At 44.1% G+C, this 23,220-nt stretch overlaps 1 protein-coding gene across 2 annotated transcripts in view; it reads right to left on the bottom strand.

Moving 5' to 3' along the window:
* MTFMT (mitochondrial methionyl-tRNA formyltransferase) overlaps nucleotides 1–23,220 on the bottom strand; it is a 94,657-nt gene that overhangs the window by 28,865 nt on the left and 42,572 nt on the right. Inside the window, exons 7-8 of one of the 2 annotated variants that reach the window (XM_085644577.1) lie at nucleotides 9,334–9,415; nucleotides 3,740–3,807 (exon numbers count right to left, since the gene is read on the bottom strand). In XM_085644577.1, the coding sequence (XP_085500703.1) occupies nucleotides 3,740–3,807; nucleotides 9,334–9,415 (150 nt within the window). The remainder of the gene's footprint in view (nucleotides 1–3,739; nucleotides 3,808–9,333; nucleotides 9,416–23,220) is intronic. The other variant, XM_085644578.1, reaches the window with a different exon arrangement.

The following is a 23,220-nucleotide window of genomic DNA, read 5'->3' as shown; positions in this document are numbered from 1 at the left end:
GTGGGGAGACCCAAGGTGAGCTTTGAGTCTGGAGAGTCTGGGGACCACATTGGCACCATTGGTCCACTTTAGCTTAGGCTAGGCAGCTCGGGTGCAGTGGTTCTTTCCAGTGTCGGATTTCGTGGTCCTGGAGCCTCGCAGCTCAGTCTGTGGTACCTGCAAGAATCAGGGGAACAGCTCTGCTGTTTCACGTGAGTTCCTGTGTCTTTGGAGAAGTGCTGGCAGTCCTCCCAGGCTTTGCAGGATCAGCAGCTTTCAGAGCGAGACAACTTTAGCACAACTGTCGAGAGTAGAACAGGCCGGCATAGCTGGTGCCAATTCAGTTGCTTCTTCTGCAATTCTCGCGTTCGCTGCTCTTTGGCCCTTCTTCTTTTGATCAGCAGGATCTGTGTTTCTGGTGCCAGGGGCTTCTCCAAATAATTAATTTAATGGTGTTAGGGAGTGTAGAATAGTAGCCAATTTCTACCTACCAATGGGGACTCTACTGACCCTATATTACCACTTCCTGGGTGTGGTGGTCATAACCCTGTCCCAGAATTCCAGATTTTGCCATCACTTTGAAAAGTCGCCTCCACTTCAGGTAGCCCACCTTAGGGTGGCATTAGCCTGAGGGTGGACACATTTGCCTGACTAGCTAATTTTCCCACCGGTCCAGGTGCCAAATGGCTCTGGACAAAGGGGGTTGGCTTCTTATTCTGTGAGAGAAACCAGATTCGCATACCAAAGGTGGTAGGTCCTTTGAAACTCCCCAGCCTTGGAATGCTAATCTGCAGGTCATCCTGTGGGAGGAGGTGAAAACAGCCTCTGCCCGAGCAGGCTCGGTTTCTGGCTCCCTGAGAGCAAAGGCCCGCACCCTTGTGGGTCAGAAACTACTCTCTGGTGACAGGCTAGCGAAAACAAGTCAGTCAGCACACCAGCAGCTGGTAGGTTTTATGGGGTACCTCTAAGGTGCCCTCTGGGTGCATGTATTTCTAAAGCCGACATGGGCATCAGTGCAGGTTTAATAATAAGAGATGTTTAATACCAAACATCCCTATTTTCAGTGAAGCAATCCCGTAGCTGGCGGAACTCATTTTCACCAGTGTCCAGCACAGATCACTTGTACTGATAGTAATGGAGCTGACCAGCACGGGGGCATATCCGCTCATGCAGTTATGCCCTCACATGAAGTATAGTGCACCCTGCCTTAGAGCGGTTAGCTTGCCGTAGGGGTGACTTACATATACCACATGCAGTGTCAACAGGCATGGCGCACAGGTGGTGTGCCATGTCATGTTTTCACTTTTGTCTACACCAAGACAGCCAGCCTGCCGTGGCAGCTTGCATGAGCTTGGTGAGGGGTCCCTCAGGGTGGCACGATTCGTGCAGCAGCCCTTGGGGATCCCCTTTAGTACCTCAAGCCCTAGGTACCAGCGGTACCATTTACTAGGGACTTTCAGAGAGTACTAAAGGTATGGCCAATTTGGTAAGCAACTGCACAGTTTTGGGAAAGAGGTCTGGCACTGCGGGTCTGGTTAGCAGGAAGCCAGTGCACTTCCAGTCGAAATCACATCAAATAACAGGCAAAATGTGGGGGTGATCATGTTGAAAAAGTCACTTTCCTACAATGCCAATAGATTATGTGCAATATAGGGGAAAAGATCCTTTGAGGTCTCAATTTCTAAGCATAGACACTGCTGGGACAAAGCGCCTGGAAGGGCTATCAGCAGATTAGTTTGCTTACAATATAAAACACAGTTCCGTGTACTCCCAATGTACAGTGGTGGTTTACTATGAATACAGTATCGCACAGTGTATTTGTACCAAATGTTTAACCCATGTATATGTGTAAAGACTAAAAGGCAGCTGTATTGGAATAGTGCAGCGTGATGTGAACATAATACCAATGGATTTTGTTTTTAGAGGACTTGTTCAGGTGCAGCAAAGGGTATTTAAGAGCTGTGCGTAAAACACAGACGTCTATTTGTCACATTTGTGACTTTTCAAAACTGATTGATTATCTAACAGAAAGCTCACATAAGGGAAGTGGCATAATTGGACTGTCTGTACTACAAAAGACAACAAATAGATGATGTAAAAAGGAGCTTGCATGTGAGCATTCACAGCTGCATGAACCTCAAAGAAGCACCAACTATTCATTTTTTGGTAACTGGGACAGAGAGACAGACAGCCACACACACACTTTAATTGCGTTCCAGTGCCAAGGACGCACGTTTCTCAAACTTTAGTTCATCATAGTTCACAGACACGAAAAGCTACACATATATATGGGAATCTGTTTGCATGCACTAGATGAAAAATATACTTTTACTTTGTTTCTGTAACTGTTTTGTGAATGGTGGCAGTGAAGTAAATACTGAGCTTGGGTTCGACCCATCATCACCTAGCCGCTAACGGCATCTGATGATCTGTCTCTACAGTCATTAATAATCAGATGGCATCCGATTCTGGACAGTGGAATAAGGATTGGTGCAAATAACCAATGTGATTGACTCTACTCAATGTCTGCCTTTTGGCGTTTTGTTTACATTTCCTTCCTTCCGAACACACCCCTCTTGCTGATCTCGGTTATACATTAAGGCACCAGAGAATTCTACATTCTCCTGCTCCCTCGGATATTGCAAATGTTAAGTGAGTGGTGAGCTCAGAAAACAAGGGTCCCTACTCGCCTATAATGAGGGACTTAAAATGTGTCTTTATGGATTCTCTACATGGCCTCCTGACCCCAAGAATATTATGACATGGGTTACCAATTTTCAATTGCTTTCAGAGGATGGTGGACATAAATGTGTACAATTAGGTACATACCTCTTGGAATCACCCAATTCCTTGGGTTTCTATAAATGGCTGCATCTCCTTTATGTAAGAGCACATGAAATTAACATAAAGTGGAGCTGCTCACCACAGGGAATTTACAGGCAGATGGTACCTAAGAATCAAGCTATGGAAAATGTGCAAGATTTTGTGATGGACTGGCCAATAAGGATAGAGATGGGATTTGTGAAATCAAACCTCTATATCAACCAAACCTGCAGTTATCACTTGGTATCTGACCTTTCTAATTGACTTTAACGTACTGTAGTGTCATCTACCTGGAACTCCCTGAACAAAAAACACACGAACAAACTGACATTTTACAAGGAAGACAAAATTGTTAATATGAGTCACAGTGACAAAACATGGCAGAAGTAAAATAACACCCTTTGGTTTTCTTGTACGGAGGCACAGCAATAATGGCAAGGACAAATGGTGCATTATCACTGGACAGCCATGGGCTGCCAGCTCAATCAGTGCAAATGTTTCCTAAGCATATCATAACTCTCTTGGAGAGCATTGTAATAGAAGCACCAACAGGTCTTGCATTTGAGAGTTTCGTAAATGCGAGACCTATTGCATTGCAAATGCTTGTTTAGAGTGCGAGGGATGCCACGTAAGGGATTTCTCTAGAAAGGATGGAAAGACAGGAAGCGAGATAAAGGAATGCTTGTGTATTTAAATAAGCACCCAAAATGCCATCACAAATTTAATTATCTGCTGCCAATTTTCGATATTTATGCTGCAAAATGAGGTATTAAAGTAAGGGATGTGTCAACAGAGGTCAATGGTATAAAATCTTTGCTGTGGAGAAATGGAATAACTGTTTTCCCACACAGGTTTAATCAACATCTTCAAAAACTGGCTTGAAAACATACGAAAATAACATCTCACATCCTTAACAAAAGTGAAGTTCATTCTATACCTTACAGCGAATCAACAATATCTGTGACTTCTTGTGATATCTCACGGTGCCAGGTCTAGCCTCATGCTCTGCATATAAAACAAACAAAAGCAAGTTTTGTTGCATAGCTCAAAAAAATTTCCCCATACTATACTTATATAGACATATTGATTTGTGTGTGCAATAGTCTGACACTCAACATATATTGTTTGGGATCAAGGACAAGTTTTCATGTTTATTCTATCCATTAGGCAAGTCGGTAGAGGCCTCTGCAGCACAAACATTTTGTCAGCTTCTTTACAGTATCCCAGTATGGTTGGGGGAAAGAGGACTGTCTGTTGCCAAAGCAGATATGCATCCTTATGTATACAACGTTTAAAGTTGCATCTAAGGTTCAATAATGTAAAGCCTTTACTTTTAGGGCAATTGGGCTAAGGAAATATGTTGAGCTGTAAGCTCAGCTTTTGCTTTGCTGACCGTAGTTCCAAATAAAAAAAGTACACATTTGTAAAAATGTAACACTGTGTGGCTAGTTATAGGGCTCCTCAATTATAGGTAAATACATGCAGAAAAAGGGAAGTAAAATTAGCGATCGCTTATTTGCAAAATAAAATGTACTCAAATGTAAATTGCACTTCAAAAACAAAAGTTTGAAGGTTACAGGCGTTATTAAAGACAACTTTAAAAAACATTTATCTAAGGCGATTTTAAAAAGTGGAGAGGTGTGGCTCACTAGTTAGAGGCGGCAGACCCGTAAGCAGAGAATCCGCCAGGGACCAGGGTTCAATTCCCGACGCGGCAGGGTCGTGGACCAGGGTCAAAATGGACTCGATAATTCTCGCCTCGGTACCTACTCTAACCAGGAACACACTCGGCAACTCTGGGCATTAAGCTTGCCTCATCTCTACAACGGCCCCCCACAGACGCCGGGGATGCCTGGTTTCACCTTGGAGATACCCAGAAAGGGACCATCTCACAGGGATAGCCAGGACGGGTTCCCCAGCGGTCTACAGCGCCGGGACACCCCGTTGCTGGGGTAGCTGTGCGCTTTACAAGTCTACAACATTTACATTTTACATTTAACTGCTTTCCCGTAGCTTAAATGCGTGGGCTTATATTTAATTTCCACAGAAAGGAAATATCGGAGGGGGAAAGGAGGCGCAGGACAGCAAACCTACAGTGCCCCTTCTAATGGGGTTTTTGTGTTTGAAGAAGCATCTGAACAAAATGGCGGATGCCATGCCAGTTTCTCCCAGAGGTAGACTGGGGCATTTCCTTTTATATGTTTTCAAATATCAAACATGCCAATTTGAATACAATACACTTGGCTACTGGTAGACAATGAATGGAACACAGACTAGGCCTAATGTCATCAAACTTCATCAATCTTAGCACTAATGTAGCTACCGTATTATGAACAAATTAGAATTGTTCGTTCTGTGTTTTAGGTAGACCTCCCAGAATGGCATTTGCATAGCCCAATTTGGAGTTTATAAGTGATGCTAGAATTGATTTATGATGTTCAGTGCGTCAACATTTAAACGAGCATGCCTGTAGATTCCTTGCTGTCTGCAAGAAGAACAAATAGTTCAAGAGGTTGGGAGTACTGATTGTAACACATATGCTGTGACTGGAACCCATGAGAACAGCCTCAGTTCCAGCTTCATTAAGTTTCATCCTCCAGCCCTTCTCTCTATGTAGCAAGTCATCTTCTTGGCCACTGAAACACGGATAAATATTTGTATAATCTGCATAGTTGTGGTAATGCAATCCAATAGCGCTAAGGATTGAAACATACATATAAAAGAAATGGAGACTATGAAACCCCCAGGGCAACCCACACTCCCTTCAGATGACTGAAATGGACAAATTTGATCCCCTATATTTGGCCAAACAAGAATCATTTAAACAACCTAATTGCCTCATCTGACATGGTAGCCTCAGACCTAAGCCAGGAGGTAGCAGATTAAAGCCCACTTTCTCCTTCCCAAGCACTTCAGGACTCCATTAATAATTTTTTCCATTGAAAAGATCACACTGATTCACAAATCAATTAAATGTGAAAAGGATGTGAAGCTTGGAGCATCATATTAAATACATTTGTAATACAAAACCAGCTTGGTCTCATTCAACTTGTTTCCTAAAGAAAGTGTTCTTAAGGTGAAAATGAAAGGTCCTGCATGGTATTCATAGGACCTCTGTCTTGGAAGATTGCTTAAAACGGATGGTGGCTATAGTCGCTGATATTTCAGCAACTGCTCTCAAAAGTGGCTTGGGGCAAAAAACTAAAAAAACTAAATAAATAAAAACTCCTGTTTTGGATGGGCCTCTGCTTAGCAAGAATCCAGTGGAGAATACGTATCCAACAGCAGTTTTAAAGTTTTCTTCAATAAGGGAAATCTGTGATGACTTTATTTTGGTTATTTATTTATTTTTTTGCAGGCTGTAATGTAGTTTTAGCGTTACGCCACTTATTGATCCATTGCTGAAACATAAGGGCCACTATAGCAGACAGTCATGATAAGCTGGCCAAGAGTAGTGACGGTCCTGCTTTTATTGCTAACAAGTTTGAAGGATATACTCCCCCTTCAACAGCTATGTTCGGCGTATTGAAGCCTGCTAACAAAATGCTTCTGCAGCAGTCTCCTAGGTGGACGAGACTTCTTGGTCCAGCCTGTCTGCCTTCGAAATTCCATGACACCTTTTTGACAAGAGCCAATAAAGTCAATGCAACTTTGGGAAACCGCCCATGGCTTGGCTCTTTCTATTGTAAGGGGATTTGTAAGTTACTAATATTTTACCTTATCTAACTAACCTCAATTACAGGAGCCCTTATGAAATGTAAGTTCTATTTAATAGAAGTAATAATCTTAATTAACCCTGCTGCCTAAATTTGAACATTTATTAGCAATGAGCATTCCAGGTAGACTTCTGTAATATGTGTTAGTCCAGCTGTGCAAGAATCATTGATTTAGTTAGATGTACTTTGTGGTCTGGTTTCAGAACTGGTAAAATCTTGCGGACCAGGGAAAGTTCTAAGTTGGCTTCTTACAGCATAGTGATTAGTTCTTGCTTTTCCACATTTGTATTGCCTGCTGGAGGGCACAAAAATACAATCATGCAATTTTGTGTTCTTACAGATGGACTTAATGGTCCATTTGTGTATGCATCTCTTGTTAGCAAAGAGCTCTGTTAATTCCCCTTTTCACTTTGCAGCACACCTTGGGACGATAACCTTGTATCCCAGTTCATTCCCACTTCTTTTAATGTTCTGGGTCATGCTTGTCCAGATGTCTCATTTTGGAAGTAGTCCATTAATAGTTTCCAAATAGTGTTAAATCTTTTCCTATTATCTCTACATTTGCCTTTTAACATCCCCATTGCCATAGGAGACCATCATCTTCTGGACCATGTTATGCTAGCGGTTGTTGCCATATTTTTCAAGTTCACTGCAATGTCTTGTTTGGCTCCTAGTAATATCCGTGAAATCACTGTCCAGTACATGAGTGTTAGATCTTAACGGTTTGATGGCCTTTTGCCCAAGATCACTGCAAGGGGTCATTGGGAACACTTCTACCTTTTTATGTGGCTTGACAATTCTTTCCAGTATATGGATTGTTGTTCATTCTACGTCTCACCCCCTCAACATTCCCTTCTATGTTAGAGTACATTTGTTTGAGCTTATACATAATTATATACCAAGTTTCCCTTCTTTGAACACTGCAGGTTGTTTTCAGTAAATCTCTCCATAGCCTTTCCTCGTTTTATCTCTTTACCAGCTATCTGTTTCAACTGATGCATAAATAGACACCCTCGGATGTTTGACAAGGATTTTAGTGTTGCAAGTAGTTTCTAAATAATTTTCAAAGGGCATTGGATCTCGTATCCCTGCATCTTTATTCACTGGTGGTAGTGCCCAGTGTCCTACTTGAAAGTATGTGTCTCTCTTTTTCTTCTATCTTGTTATATTATCCACCTTTGCCACTGCTGGTCTCAGGTGTTTATGAGTCACACTCAGCATTGCCATTTCCAAAAAGAGCCAATAATTATTCTTTTCACAGAGCGACCATTCAAAAGCGGTTACCAATGGGGCATACATATTTTATTTTTCTGTATCAGAAAGGCCAAACCACCTTTTCTCCCAGTTATCCATGGTATTGTTGACAGCCTTGATTTGCGCTTTTGCCAGATAAAGTTACTATATACTGCTTTTGATCATGTTGTGTCATGTTTTTTGTATCATTACTGGTAGGTCCTGAATGAAGAGCAACATACTTGGAACTATGATAATTTGTATAGCAGCTGTTCTTTAACCAGGCACAAAATAAACTATGAGTCCCATCTTTGCAGGTCATACTTACTTTATCTTACAAGAGAGGAATTGTTTGTACTGTACAGGCATTGTAATGTTGGGTAATTTGCACCCCAGGATGTGTAATATTTTCCCTGGACAATTTATATGGTGAGGGTGTTTCCACATTACCCCTGTTGGATTTATTTATTTATATCTCCATAATCTAAGACTTACTGTATTCACCATGAAACCAGATACTTCGCCCAAGCTTTGCAGAACGTTGGCATATGCCATTTATTTTGAGTGACTGTTTGATCAGTTAAGCTAATGGTTCAATTGACAGCACAAAGAGGAGTGGTAGTAATGTGCATTCATGCTTTGTACAACGTCTGAGGCAAAATCATCCATTTTTGTCACCATTTATTATTGCTGTAGAGGCTACATAAATTGACCAAATCAGTCAGACCAAATCTGATTTTCACTAACACTTGTTGAAAAAGCCACTTCACTCTATTGAGTGTTTTTTTCTGCATCAATCACCAATATCACCATCACGATAAATCTCCTGTCAGACGTTTTGAATAGGTGTAGTACCCTTCCTATAATATTGAATGTTTGCATAAACCCAAAATGTTTTAGGTTACTTGAAAGGGCAAGCAGTTTTCCAATCAATTGGCTAGAACTTTTATGTATATTTTAAAATCTGAATTTAGCAGCTTGTATTGTGAAAACTGTTCTTTTGACTTCCCTAGTTTGTATATGTGCATTATATCTGCTTCCCATAGTTTCTGTCACTTCGCCTGTTACCCAGAAGGTGTTATACAGTTAAGGTAAATGTGAAGCTTTTAGGGACCAACATTTTTAATACAAGAGGTTTCTTAGGCAATCTGGTCCAGGTAATTTATTCTGTATTTCTTTTAACATGTTGTGTGGTTTAGTTTATGAAAAAGGTGCCTTGAACAGTTTAACTTACCACAGACATCCCAGTGCATATCATTTAAATGAGATAATGAAAACACTCTTTGAAGGTAATAGAGCTGTAAATGTCCTGTGTTGATATGATGCTTGCATTGAGATTCACTCACAAGTTTGTCAAATAAGTGACTGAAGCTACAGGAGGAGAATGGCGTCCTTGGAACACAATCTGTGGTTAACTGCAGCAGTAGTAATTAAGAACCAGGTCATTCTACTTGTCTGTTGCAGAGCGTTCCTTTTATTTAGACTTTGAGCCTAAGTATTACATTTTGAGCATGAGTGAACCTTGCTAAATGTACAAATGCATTTATGACAACATTAAGGACAAGCATTTCATATGAAATACCCTGAAATCCTGGGTCAGCAGGGGCTTCCACGAAGTCTAATAGTTTCACAGTGCGCCCCCTCCAAAGGGTCTGCAATGGGATCTGAAAAACATTTACAAAGAAAATTACAGTTAGTTCCAGAGTTCAGACAGGAGTTCATTATGGAGACAGTGTTAACAGAAGTTATGTTTAGATGTATTAGAAGACAAAGATTGATTAAATTATCTTCCTTTTTTTTTTTAATTAGGAGGGATGGAAGGGCGACACCACTCACAATTGTGTATGTAATTAAATGACTAAAACAAAACATGATGGAAGAGCATTGCAAACTGGTAGGCAGGTAGGTTGTTCTACTTAAAGGCTTACATTCAAGGCAAGTGGGTCAAAGAAAATGAAGGTTTTTGATACCTGGCTCTTACCAGAGATACATTTGCTAAATAAGTGTAAATGTTGGCAATTTAAAAGACACTACATATTGTGGAGGAGAGGAATCGAATGGAATTATTAACAGAAAAGTTATTGATCAAAGCTCCCAATAAGTATTTCACTAATGATGCATTATTAAAAAGATAGGTTGTATATTAAACCAACCTGAAACTTCAGTCATATTTCCTTATGTTACTTGCATCCACCCACGAGTGGAGAGAGGAAATTCAAGTGTTGTGGTAACGGCAATATTATAGGTAGAGCTATTGGTATTGCTCATTATTTTTTAATCATTTTTGTATCCCTAAATAAATGGCATTGTCATTTCTATTGGCATTAACTTTTTTTTTGCATATGTGATACCTATTGCATTAGCAGAGAGAGAGTGAGGTAGTGAGATAGAGAGAGAGAGTGAGGTATTGAAATAGAGAGTGAGGTAGTGAGAGAGAGTGAGGTAGATAGAGAGTGAGGTAGTGAGATAGAGAGTGAGGTAGATAGAGAGTGAGGTAGTGAGATAGAGAGAGTGAGGTAGTGAAAGAGTGAGGTAGAGGGATGTTGTGAGGTAGTGATATATAAGCATAGAGTGATGTTGTGATGTAGTGAGATAGAGACCTACAAAAAAGCCACCCACACACACAGAGCCACCCACACACACACAGACCCTCCCCCACACACAGAGCCACCCACACACACACACAGAGCCACCCACACACAGACACGGAGCCACACACACACACACACACAGATCCACACAGTAACCTCAAAATTTGACACATTTACTTTTTGCTACTTCAAATGTCACCGCTACCATAGATCCAGTTGTAGAGTGCATGGATTAAACTATGAATACTGTGTTGAAGATGGAAGGACGCAGGCAATACCGCAGTTAGTTATTTATAGCAGCGGCGTTCACCCGGTGAAGCCGTATGCTTGAGGTACCCAGAGTCCAAACCAAGCAGCGGCGAATTCAGCAGCCAGCAAATTAACCCAACCATATGGCTGCTGGCTACTCTATGGGTTATGCAATATTTAAAAACCCACGGCAGTGTGTACAGTATATCGAACCATACTGCATTCTACTGTCGTGTTAATTCCTCTTTTAGACTAATTTTAATCACTTTGTGCATAGGTGCACATGCATTAACAGAAATAAACGCAATGTTTTAGATGCATGCTTTTACGATAGAAAGGTCGAAGCAATTTTTAGTAGAAGGGTTATATAAAAAACCGCATTTGAAGGGTTTTGCAAGTGTGTGGTGGTGTTTTGTAGGCTCGTCCAACGCTTGTGAGACTCGAGCGGCGCAGCCAGCAAGGGGAGGAGAACGGTTCGCCTTGTAAACCTTCATTTCACCGGAGCTCTGCATTTGTAATTCATGACGGGCAATAAAGAGTGTGTGGTGCGTTTCAGGGATGGGGGAGCGAATAAGAAACAAGGCTAGACTAGACAGAGGGTGACAGAGACGGGAAAACAACGAACGAGAACTGTAAAAGACACGGAGTGCTGAGGGTTAGAATGGAGTGTTAGAAGGGCAATGGGACAGTGTGGGGAAGCGGAGGGACAGTTGCGGGAGGGAGTGCAGTGCTGGTCGCAGCACTGAGCACACAGCACGCAGAGGAACTCCTCAAAAGAGGAGAAGGGACAGACGGACACCACACTCAGCTGTCCCGGGAGGGGTGTACTCCTGAAGGTGGGACATATGCCTACCGGAGGTCCCGGGGGAAAGGCTAAAGCGCAGCCTGGCCCGTTTACCAAGGAGAGCATGTCAGCAGTGCGGGAATACATCCAGCTGAACTTGGAGTGTGCTGGGGGGGTACTAGGCACCTATGGGAGTCGGAACAAAGAGCCCGCAAAAACCTACCACAAGATCGGGTGCAAATATCACCACACGAGGAGCCAGGCCCGCCCCAAATCTGAAGCCAGTCCTTGGGCCCCAGTTCTAGGCCATGTTTGCTAGCGTCTCCACACGCTGCAGCCTGTAACATGACCCGCGCACCGCACATCCAATAGGCCCTTCTGGAACTTCCGTCCGAGGGGGGTAAAAGAAAAGTAAACTAAACAGAAAGCGTGGTGTCTCTGAATCAGGCACCGCGTTTATCTCTAAAGTAAAACAAGCCTTTCAGACCCACTGTTAAAAGCCAACGCAAACCCACTTACAGTGCAATTAGCGTTAGCGCCAGAGCTGGAGATTTTGGAATAGGAGAATCGGGTTCGAGTCCCGGCGCACGTTCAACATCCTGTGATTCTGAGCAAGTCACGTATTCATCCCGTGCTTAACTTAGACATAAACAAGGGAGAAACAAGTTTTTTTGGTAGTAGCCAGTGCTGTATAAGAACATGCGATCGTGAAACCGAAAGCGATCGCCAAGCCCTGCACTGAGAACATTGTAAACATTGCGTCTTGTCCGCAGGCACACACAAAAGGGCGTGATGCCACCATTACTCATACTGAGCCGCAGAAACATACCAGAGCGGGTACATTTCCAGTCAGATAATATTTCCCCCCTGATCATACCGCATGCGGGTCCTCTTCCTGGCCCACACTCTTTATGGTATATTGGTTTCACGCTTGTTTCACCGACTTGCTACGGTAACATGTGTACGTGTCATAGCCATTTCAAATTATCAAAACGAACAAGAAAAACACGCTAGTTACATTTCTACAAAGTGGCGTTGTTACTGGCACTGTTCTAGTGGAATAGTCCTAATACTATATTTAATCCAACCTTCCCCGTTCACTCACCTTGATTCCTGACTCCATGCTGAAAAGCAAGCACACCACTGCCTTTCTCCGAGGCGAAGCAGAAATGCCTCGGAGAAAGGCAGCGGCATTTTCGGATTCAGGGGCATGTTTTCGGATTCGTGGGCGTGTTTCTTTTTCTCTCCTCTTGCCATTGGCTGGAGGAGAGAAAAACATGCCCAGCGAAATGCAACGAAAAAACACGCCCCCGAATCCGAAAAGGACGGGGCCTGTTTTGCAAGACAAGCCTCTTCTCCAATGGCTGGCCAGCATTCAAGAGGCCAGCCAATGGAGAAGAGGAGAGAAGAGGGGCGGGTTCAAGCCCCTCTTCTCCAAATCATTAAATCTCGCGAGCGAGACTGCGCAAGCGCAGCCTTCACTAGCCGAGACCTAAAAAAGGGGTTAAAACGCTGCTCTGACATTTGAGTAAGAGCAAGGTCACGTTCATGGACTAGTGCTTTAAGTAGAAGAAACCTTCTGGGTCTCAGACCCGGTAGTAATTAAAAACAGGCATTGAAAAGGGTCCTTATTGGGCCTTATTGTTACTTATTCTTGTCCTTTATTTTATAGGCAAAACAGTGATCAGTTTCTGAAAATGTAATAGAAAAAACACTAAAGTAGTCCGTGGCAGCAATTACGTTTCTGAGGTTTTACTTAATGTTGCATTCCTTAAGTGTAGCTATTTCCAAGAGGTTGTATTTCTGTCTTCTTTTTTCATGTAGCATATTACTCTTGTATAGTGCATACTTTCAACTGAGTCGCCTCCAGGTATTTATAACGGGCCACGATTGAGAGCTCTGAATTGAGGATGAAGGTAGTGCAAGTTTCTCACAGAGCCAGTCAGCAGGTCAATCAATCAATCAATCATGGAATTTATAGCGCGCACTACTCACCCGGAAGGGTCTCAAGGCGCTTGGGGGAGGGGGTCTGCTACTGCTCGAACAGCCAGGTCTTGAGCTGTTTCCTGAAGGCGAAGTGGTCCTGGGTCAGCCGCAGGTGGACGGGCAGGGAGTTCCATGTCTTGGCCGCTAGGTAGGAGAAGGATCTTCCTCCGGCGGTGGCTCTCTGGATGCGAGGGACGACGGCGAGGGCGAGGTTTGCGGATCGTAGCTGTCGGGTGGGCGTGTAGAAAGTCAGGCGGTCGTTGAGGTACCTTGGGCCCAGGTCGTGGAGGGATTTGTGTGCGTGGGTGAGGAGTCTGAACGTGATCCTCTTGTTGACAGGGAGCCAGTGCAGGTCTCTCAGGTGGCTCGAGATGTGGCTGCGTCGGGGGGCGTCCAGGATGAGACGGGCGGAGGCGTTCTGGATACGCTGAAGTCTTTTCAGAAGCTTGGCTGTTGTGCCGGCGTAGAGGGTGTTTCCGTAGTCTAGTCTGCTGGTGACGAGGGCCTGGGTGACAGTCTTCCTGGTCTCGGTCGGGATCCATCTGAAGATCTTGCGGAGCATGCGGAGGTTGTGGAAGCAAGATGAGGAGACAGCGTTGACTTGTCTGGTCATCGATAGGGAGGAGTCCAGGATGACGCCCAGGTTGCGTGCGTGGTCCGTTGGCTTGGGTGCGGTGCCCAGGGCCGGGGGCCACCAGGAGTCGTCCCATGCGGAGGGCGACGGTCCCAGGATGAGGACTTCTGTCTTGTCCGTGTTCAACTTCAGGCGGCTGATGTTCATCCATTCGGCGACATCTTTCATCCCTTCGTGTAGGTCGGCTTTGGCGGTGTCGGGGTCTCTGGTGAGGGAGAGAATCAGCTGGGTGTCATCGGCGTAGGAAATGATGTTGAGGTTGTGTTGGCGTGCGATGGCAGCGAGGGGTTTCATGTAGATGTTGAAGAGAGTGGGGCTGAGCGACGATCCTTGCGGGACGCCGCAGATGACTTCGGTGGCCTCAGAGCGGAACGGAGGGAGGCGTACTCTCTGTGTTCTGCCGGAGAGGAATGAGATGATCCATTCCAGAGCAGTCCCCTGGATGCCGGTGTCATTGAGGCGTTGGACTAGGGTGCGGTAGCAGACAGTGTCAAATGCTGCGGAGAGGTCAAGGAGGATGAGTGCCGCTGTTTCACCTTTGTCGAGCAGGGCTCGGATGTCTTCGGTGGCTGCGATGAGGGCGGTCTCGGTACTGTGGTTGGCTCTGAATCCGGATTGCGATGGGTCGAGGGATCCGTTCGTCTCGAGGAAGGCGGCCAGCTGCTTGTTGACTACCTTCTCGATGACTTTGGCAGGGAATGGAAGGAGCGAGATTGGGCGGAAGTTCTTGAGGTCGGTCGGGTCCGCTGTTGGTTTTTTCAGTAGTGCGCTGAGCTCGGCGTGCTTCCAGCTCTCCGGGAAGGTGGCTGTGTCGAAGGAGGCGTTGAGGATGTCTCGGAGGTGAGGTGCGATGGTAGAGGCGGCCTTGTTGAAGACATGGTGGGGGCATGGGTCGGTCGGAGATCCGGAGTGGATGGTGTTCATCATGCGTGTCGTGTCTTCGGTGGCCACTTTGGTCCATGTCTGGAGGATAGCGGCGGGGTGTGTAGGTTCGGTCGATGGGTGCGGGGGTGGAGCGCCGAAACTGTTGTGGATGTCGGCCAGAAAGGTGTTCAGAATTAGACCTGGGCATAAAATCCACTCTGCTTGCGGAGTTTTCTAGACTCCACGTAGAGAACGGAGTTCTGAAAAATCTGCGTAGCGGCATGGAGCAGTTTTTTTCCTCTCACGCAGCTTGCTAACGTTAAGTTTGTGAGCGAGCAAAATTATATGCTAGACCAACACCCGGCAAAATTTCTCAAAGTGGGCAGTCGCAGCAGGGAGCGCGCTGAGAGTATTCTTCACGCATAGTACTCTCAGTTCGCTCCCGCTTTGGAAAGAATAGGGCCTACAAGGACCTATCTCAGTACTAGCAAAGAAATAATTACAGTTGCGTAGCTGCCACGGGAGTCTGGTTGTACACTTACTGGTTTTAATACTGGAACAACCTTACATTGATGCCTCCACGGTTGAACATTGTGTGTCTCTATAAACATAATAGGGTGGACCAGTGGTTTCTCATGGTAGCACCGCTCTGCTATTATTTTGACTTTATAAAAAAAGAAAATAAGCCCTGATGAAGTCGATGTTATCGACGAAACACGTGTTGGCTACTGTGAAGAACTAGCTTTGTAAACAAGCAAAATTAATGACTTGTGGAGTCCTAGATTTGAAACAACAAATTGACGTGTGGAGTCCATAATCTGAAGGAATACAGTAATTGAAGAATCTAGTATTGTGACTGCAACTATACATACTCAGTAATCAGTGTGTGCCAATTGGGTTTATATGAAAATCATTTTTGTTATTCATTTATCTTAAATAGCTAACAACCATAGACAAAACCAATCACCCTGGCTGGTTTTCGGTCTGGGACAGCTATTGTGGTATAATAAGGAAGCACAGAAAGCTCAAGCAGGCACCAACATACTGTTCAGGTGATACACTATGAAATTCACAGAAATTTTATTTGTGTGTTTAAGCCACTGTTAAGTAGAAGCAAACCATGCAATGTGATAAGAAGTTTAAAAACAATAAGATTTTCTTTCTCGTAAGTTCAATAAAAAAAAAGCCAGTAACCCATCCTGCTCTGTGTCAGCACTCACAAACAGCTAACCACTTGCTCAGCTCGAGACCAGAACCAGTCAGCAATTAAAAGTACACAAAACATGGCTCGTGCCCTCCGCAGAGCATGCCTCTAAAGAACGAGTTACTTACCTTGGGTAACGATGTATTTGGTAGAGACACAGCCTAGCCGCAGATTCCTTAACTTAGAATATCCTCAGGGGTCAGACTGTATCTGGAAAACTTTTTACCTGTGCACACCGGGGGCCTCATTGTTCGGCTCCGTCCCAACGTCGTCCACGGAAGTGACGTAAATGGAGCCATATAAGATCCCCTCCCCCCCCGGCATGCTGACGTCAGTTTTCTACAGTGAAACTTTTCCACGCCACAATGCGGAGCGACGACAAAAACTGCGAGAGTATAGGAACAGTGTGTCAAAAAAGATCAAAAACCTTTGAAACTACAATGATCAGAAATCATAGAATGAGAAACAACACCATGTTGAAAGAGTACCCAACACTGGAAGAGACTGAAGGGAGCGAACAGAGCACCCGCCCCAGCAAAAGTCCCATCAAAGCGAAGAGCCGTGCCCCCCCTAAGAGGTAACGGCAGTGGAAATGAATGGCAATCACCGGATGGAACTGTATGAAAAAACAGTCTGTAACCCCAGAATGGAACCATAAAGGACCACAAGACGGGAACAACCTGATTCACGATAAGCGACCAGAAGCGATCAATCATATAGAATGTTCACCACACCCCCCACAGTGAACTATGAACTGTAGCACAGTCAAATAGAAGCTCAACCCATCGACTGCAGCATATACAAGGCAAGCCCAAAGAAATGGGGAGAAACCAACGAGGGTGGAGGGAGGGTAGGAAAATATGAGAATCTCCACTCTAGAGGAACCCAGGAGGAGCAGCATTGAAAAGTATAGAACCTAGCCACCAAAAAACGAGAATGGGTGGAGGGCCAATGTGCCTGAAATAGAATGACACTCCCCGCCTCAGGGGTAGGTGACGAGAACACCCCTCAGGAAGACCAAGGCCACCTGTAAGGAGGCGAGGAGATAGAACCCCACCTGTAAAGGTCCTCGCAGAGCGGAGAGGATGGGTGGGTGTTAAGGAATCTGCAGCTAGACTATGTCTCTACCAGATACATCGTTACCAAAGGTAAGTAACTCGTTCATCTGATAGAGACATCTAGCAGCAGATTCCTTAACTTAGAATAGATATCAAAGCCATAACCCATTGGAGGAGGGTCTGCGACTGAAACCCACCAAGTTCCAAGAGAACTTATCCGTCAATAACATTGACTAATCATGGTGGGAACAGCAGTGTCAGTGCGGCTAACACCAGACCTATGAAGCCCTGTATGGGAGCATGAACAAGGAAAAGGCACCACAGTCCGTCAAAGAATGTTACAGTACCTCCCTAGACCAGACATGAGAACAAGAAAGGGCAGTGCAGAATGGAAGAAAGTTTAGAAACTTCTGCAAAAAGACACTAAACTGAGCACCGGATCCCATGGATCCGCCAGAGACAGAGTCCCAGAAAAAGGGACTAGATAGTATGCCATCATCAGAGCATACCCACTGAACATACACCACAGAGGATGTCAAAAAGTGAAATGTTAGGGGACAGATGTCACCATGCAGAGATATACAGAGTCATGACTACCAGGAGATACAGTGATGTGGATGATAGGATACACAGAAGGAAGCAGAGTGTACCGTAAGAACCACACCCCAGCTAAACAAAAGCCCAAGGAATGGGATTACCAACGGCCCCAAGGAGAGGCGCGACGAAGGAAACCTGCAAAGCCGGGAACACACAGATTGCTCTTTTTCATATGAGAGAGAGAAAGAGTCCGGGGTTAAAACCCCCGATACTAGGGCAAGGATACCTAGTATGCATACTCTCTCACTGTGTGTATAAATCATGATATATATACCAAGACAAAGATAGATATATATATATAGCAAATGAAGGAAAAATGAAAAACAAGGGGAACTCGAAGAGCATGCCCTAGATAAAGGGAATTCGCACAATAGGTACCAACGGCACCGGTGTGAAGCATAGCAGGACACAACAGTGTTAAAAACATTCCTCCTTGACGGGGACAAAACCGTACCCCCCCTCTTCCGCGAGACAACGGAAGACAACACGTGTAAGGCCCGGTTACTCCGCCGATACGGAAGTGAATTTCAGCAACAAGCGAGAGGCGCTTGTAAGATTTAGCCCCTCAAGCTGCGTGTACGGGAGTAGTTGTGATCTGAGACACACTACGATTTTCTGCTGTTTTTAATTAAAGGTCAAGCACAATGCCAAGGGTCTACAACGTTTTAAAATTATATGGAATAGAAAGAAAATCACGGAAGGCAGCCGTGAGCGCTGATTTAATATAGAGGCCAATTGAATAAAAAGGAAACAGTGCAGACATAAGAAGGGCTGATATATGGCCCTAACTCGTGCTAAATAGCAGCAGGGGCCCGGTACTTGCAATGATCAGGATGCTTACAGCGACTGTATACTGAGACACACAGAGAGACTTGAATTTATTATGGTCTTGAAAAAGATGGACTATTAACAAGAAACGATCGAAACGCGTCAACGCAATTAATAGCATAATCTATGGGAACTCTTGGTCTTGTAAATGGTGTAAGATTAAGTGCATCAAGGCCTAGTTTTTAAACTTGTCCCAAACGATATGCTCTTTGAATGACAACTTGTGCTGTCAATATTCTCTTTCTGTCTGCATATGAAGTGCTGTTCTGCATATGAAATGTTTTGTATGATGTTTTAATCGTATTGTACTTTATGTAATATTGTGCTTTTAGTTTAAAAAAAATTGTGTCACACATAGTTTGTGAAATTTTTAACGTCATTACAATTGTATACAACATGTTTTTAATAAAGTAGTCCTTTGTGACCAAACTGGGAGTTGAAAATTAGATATCACTTTAGAAACAAGTGGGGGTGCTTTATAGATGATACAATTATTGTATGACTGAATAAAATGATGGGATTATTGCATGTGTCCTAATTATACTCCAAGGGATAGTCGACTTCAAAACAGAACAAGCATTGGACCAAAACAGGTCAGAGGAACCGCTAAACTCCGGATCCGCGATGGGACGTGGAAAAGAAGAAAACTGATGTCAGCACGCCGGGGGGTCTTATATGGCTCCATTGACGTCACTTCCGTGGACAACGTCAGGACGGAGCCGGGCGACGCGGCCCCTTCAGCATGCAGAGATACTACTGGGGAAAAAGTTTTTTCGGATCCAGTCTGGCGCCTGGGGATATTCTAAGTTAAGGAATCTGCGGCTAGATGTCTCTATCAGATACAAACTACAATCTTACTTACATTGCCTTACCAACACACATGAACATACAGAAAGTGTACAAGTACAAACAGTGCAAACATAACTTAATAGCCACCCCCTTAAATACATAAGCCGCACCTCTTTTAGAGATGCCCCTCCCTTTCCTTCATCCCACTTAAAGCTCTGGGGACAACCTTCACTGGCCTGCTGACCAGTAAAATAGCTTACTACGACAACAGAAAGTAATGACAAGTCAATTGTGATTGTATACGAGAATATAGCTCCCTAAAATCTATAACCTTTATAAGCTGATGCATTTGAGCAAAATGGATTTCTCTTAAAAGTCTAAAGTTTGAAAGACAAACTGCGATATAAAGTATGTGAGGTTCACTGGATGAAAATGCATTAAGAAAATGTACAATTCATCACTGGTATGGCTATTGGCATAATGCAACAAAATATATGTATTAGCCTGTACTGAACATAGGTAAAACAGATTCAGACATTGACTGGAAGTACCAACTGGCAAAAGGTACATCTGAATGTTTCTGTAATGTAGCAGGGAATCTCAACGGTGATGGAGGGGGAGGGGGTGAAGGATCCACTTAATAACATGGTGAGAGGTTACAACTACTCCCAAAACCATATTAAACAATTTCTCTGAATAATCTCACACAGTTTGGCACGGCACGACGACAGTAGAAAACAGGCTGATCGCCACGATTTGGGGTTCTTGTAGATTATGAGCATTATATCCTCTCCCCAATTTGTTTGGTTCTGACTATGTGTGTTGTAGCCTGATTAAATAGCCTCATCAAGTGCAGGTGCTGGGACATCTCCCAGTGGAATATATATTAGACAAGTCAAAGATGTGTAGTAGTTCTTGCTGATGGAGTGAAAGAGGAGGGGGCAAAAAGAGGAAGAGGCAGAGGAGTAGGAGCAGTACTGCAAGAGAGGGACAGGAGTAAGGCCAGTAGAAGGGAATGATAATCAGACTCGCTTCGGAGAAGGTCAAGAGTGATTTTTGTCAAATTCAGATAGGAGGGAAAGTCAGGCAGAGATTGGGGTCTTGAAGAGGAGGAGCTGGTGTTTGTGATGAAAAGAGGGACAGGTGGTAAAGATGAGTGGGATAGGTCATGAAGTGAATGGAGACTGGGAAATATAGTCAAGTTGAAGATCTGATAGAGGAAGAAGGGCTGTTTACAGGTGGCAGGACATGGGAAACAAAGGAGAGTTCTGGGGGGAAGAGAACGACAATGAGACGGAGAGTTGGGATCATGATAGCACCAGAAGTGAATTTTGTATGCAGATGGAGGAGATGAGGGTGTGAGACATAGACCTGTAGATAGATGGAGCAAGTGGAGCGTGGCTGGCTGGAATGGAGGGGAGTCTGGGTGCTAGGATGAGCTCAAACATGACATTGTCCCTTGAGTAGGAAAGTTATTGGATATGATGCACGGCAGGAGGAGTGAAAGGTCAGAGCAAGGAACTCATTTGGGAAATATGTATACCCACATTCCTGTTGCGCTTGAGCTCTGGACTTCTAGGGGCAGAAACACAACAGTATGGTTATTCTGGGAGGATGAATATTGGCCAAAGGATTGTTTGATTGGTACTCTGAGCAATTAACCTTCAGTACTTGGCGAATAGGAGGTTATTTGTTTTAATATAGCACAAACTCTACCTGAAGGTATTAGAGCACTTTACATGAGCACTAGTTGTGTTACATTCCTTTTGGTAGGCACGGGGAATTAGGTGATTCACAGGATGTTGAGCCTCCCTGCCGAGACTCGAACCCGGTTCCCAAGCATTGAGATCGACCGATCTATCCATTAGGCCACATCCCTTCCGATTGGAGTATAATTTATGTGTAAATGCTTTTACTTTTAGTTTTTAGCATGGTTATGTAATGTTCTATATTTTATTCAATTTTTGCAACAATCAACATTTTCTTATAAAGTATTCTGTCATGCACTTGCGGCCCAAATTCATACGAAACAAAAACTAAAATAAAGAAAAAGAGATCCACCCAAGAGCAAAAGTGACTGACGCACAAGATAAGAAAATGGCATTGTTGCACTAAAAGACCCTCAAGAGTTAGTCAGTAAAGGGCCCATCAAGAAGACCTCAAGATGAAAGGCCTTAAATTGGATAACAGATGGCTGAATAGTCAGCACACTTTCAAATGACAAACTAAGCACGGACCCCTCTCCATCCACTGATTTCATGCAATCTTCCACTTCTTGTCCCCTTTTTAGGTCGAAGCCTACATCTTGGAGGACTTCGAGGACTGAAGACACCTTGAGGACATTCATAAAGCTGATTTAGGAATGCATTCCACCTGTTGCTCACCATTGGCTTTGTGGTTTGTAACTCACATTTCCTGGCTTTCTCATTTTCTGGCTTTATTAGCATTAGGCTGTCCAGCTTGAGTTTGTCCTTCCCGTTGCCCAAACATTGTTTACTGTATTCCTCCACGAACTCCTTTTCTGTAAACAGGCCTTTAAATCTTTTTCTTATTTAGTCACATTTGCTGTGCATTCAAAGACAGAGGTCAAATGTCAAGCTCTCTCTTCCGAGGGAGCTTGGTGTTTACTTTTCTTTTGCCGATTTTAAAGTGAGATAATTTATGTGACAATCCTGCTGAGTATCCGTGTAAGAGGAGTGGGTGTAGGATTTTATTTTCCTAGCACACAACAACAACAAAAAAGAATTAGAAATTCTAATAGGTCTTACCTATGCAAGATCTTTTGGCTTTACCAATATGTTTTAGCCATGTATACCAGATTGGCAGCTGTTCAGCATGGCTAAAGGTTAGCGGTGTAAAGAAGAGTGGCGTGGAGTGGAGTGTTGTAAAGTAGAGTGTCATGGAGTGGGGTGTTATGAAGTGGCGTAGAGAGTCGTGGAGTGATGTAGAGTTGAGGAGCGTAAAGTGGAGTGTCACAGAGTGGGAGTGGCATAATGTTGTGGAGTGTCGTGGAGGGAGTAGAGTGGAGGGAGTAGAGTGTCGTAGAGTGGAAGGTCGCAGAGTAGAGTATTGTTGAGTGGTGTGGAGTAGAGTGTCTGAGCAGAGTTGAGTATCGTAGAAAGAAGTGGCATAGAGCGTTATGGAGTGGTATAGAGCAGATTAGAGTGGCGTAGAGAGTTATTTAGAGTGGAGTAGAATGTTGTAGAGCACAGTAGATTGTCAGAGTGGAGCGGCAAAGAGTGTATTAGTGTAGTGGAGTGGAATGTCACAGAGTGGAGCAGAGTCAAGTGGCATAGAGCAGCTTGGAGTGGGGTGGCGTAGAGTGGAGTAGTGTGTGAAAGAATAGAGTGGATAAAGTGGTATGGAGGTGCGTAGACGGAGTTGAATGGAGTGGAGTAGAGTTTAATGGAATAAAGCGTCAGAGTGGAGTAGAGTGGCCTAGAGTGAAGTGGTGTAAAGTACAGTGCAGATTGGCATAGAATGCAGTGGTTTAGAGTGCATTGGTTTTGAATTAAGTGGTGTAGAGTGCGCTGGAGTAGACTAGAGTGGTGTAGAGTAGTGCAGAGTAGAGTGTAGTGGGGCAGCATAGATAGCAGTGGCGTAGAGTGCAATGGCGTGGAGTGGCACAGGCTTGAGTAGAGTGGTGTAGAGTAGTGTTTCAAGTAGAATGAAGTGGTGTGGGGTAAAGTGGATTGGTGCAGGACAGAGTTCAGAGGAGTACAGTAGAGTGGAGTAGAGTCGCATAAGAGTGCAGTGACAAGAGTGCAGTGTAGATTAGAGTGGCATGGAGTGTAATGGAGTAGAGAGCATAGGCATAGAGATGACTGGTGCAGAGTATAGTACAGTGCCACAGAGTGTAGGGGTACAGAGTAGCGTAGAGTTCAG

This window comes from Triturus cristatus, chromosome 3_1 (genome assembly GCF_964204655.1).
Source record: "Triturus cristatus chromosome 3_1, aTriCri1.1, whole genome shotgun sequence".
Taxonomy (NCBI): Eukaryota; Metazoa; Chordata; class Amphibia; order Caudata; family Salamandridae; genus Triturus; species Triturus cristatus.
Note: the sequence above shows the minus strand (reverse complement) of the source record. Positions and strands in the feature narration are given on the sequence as shown.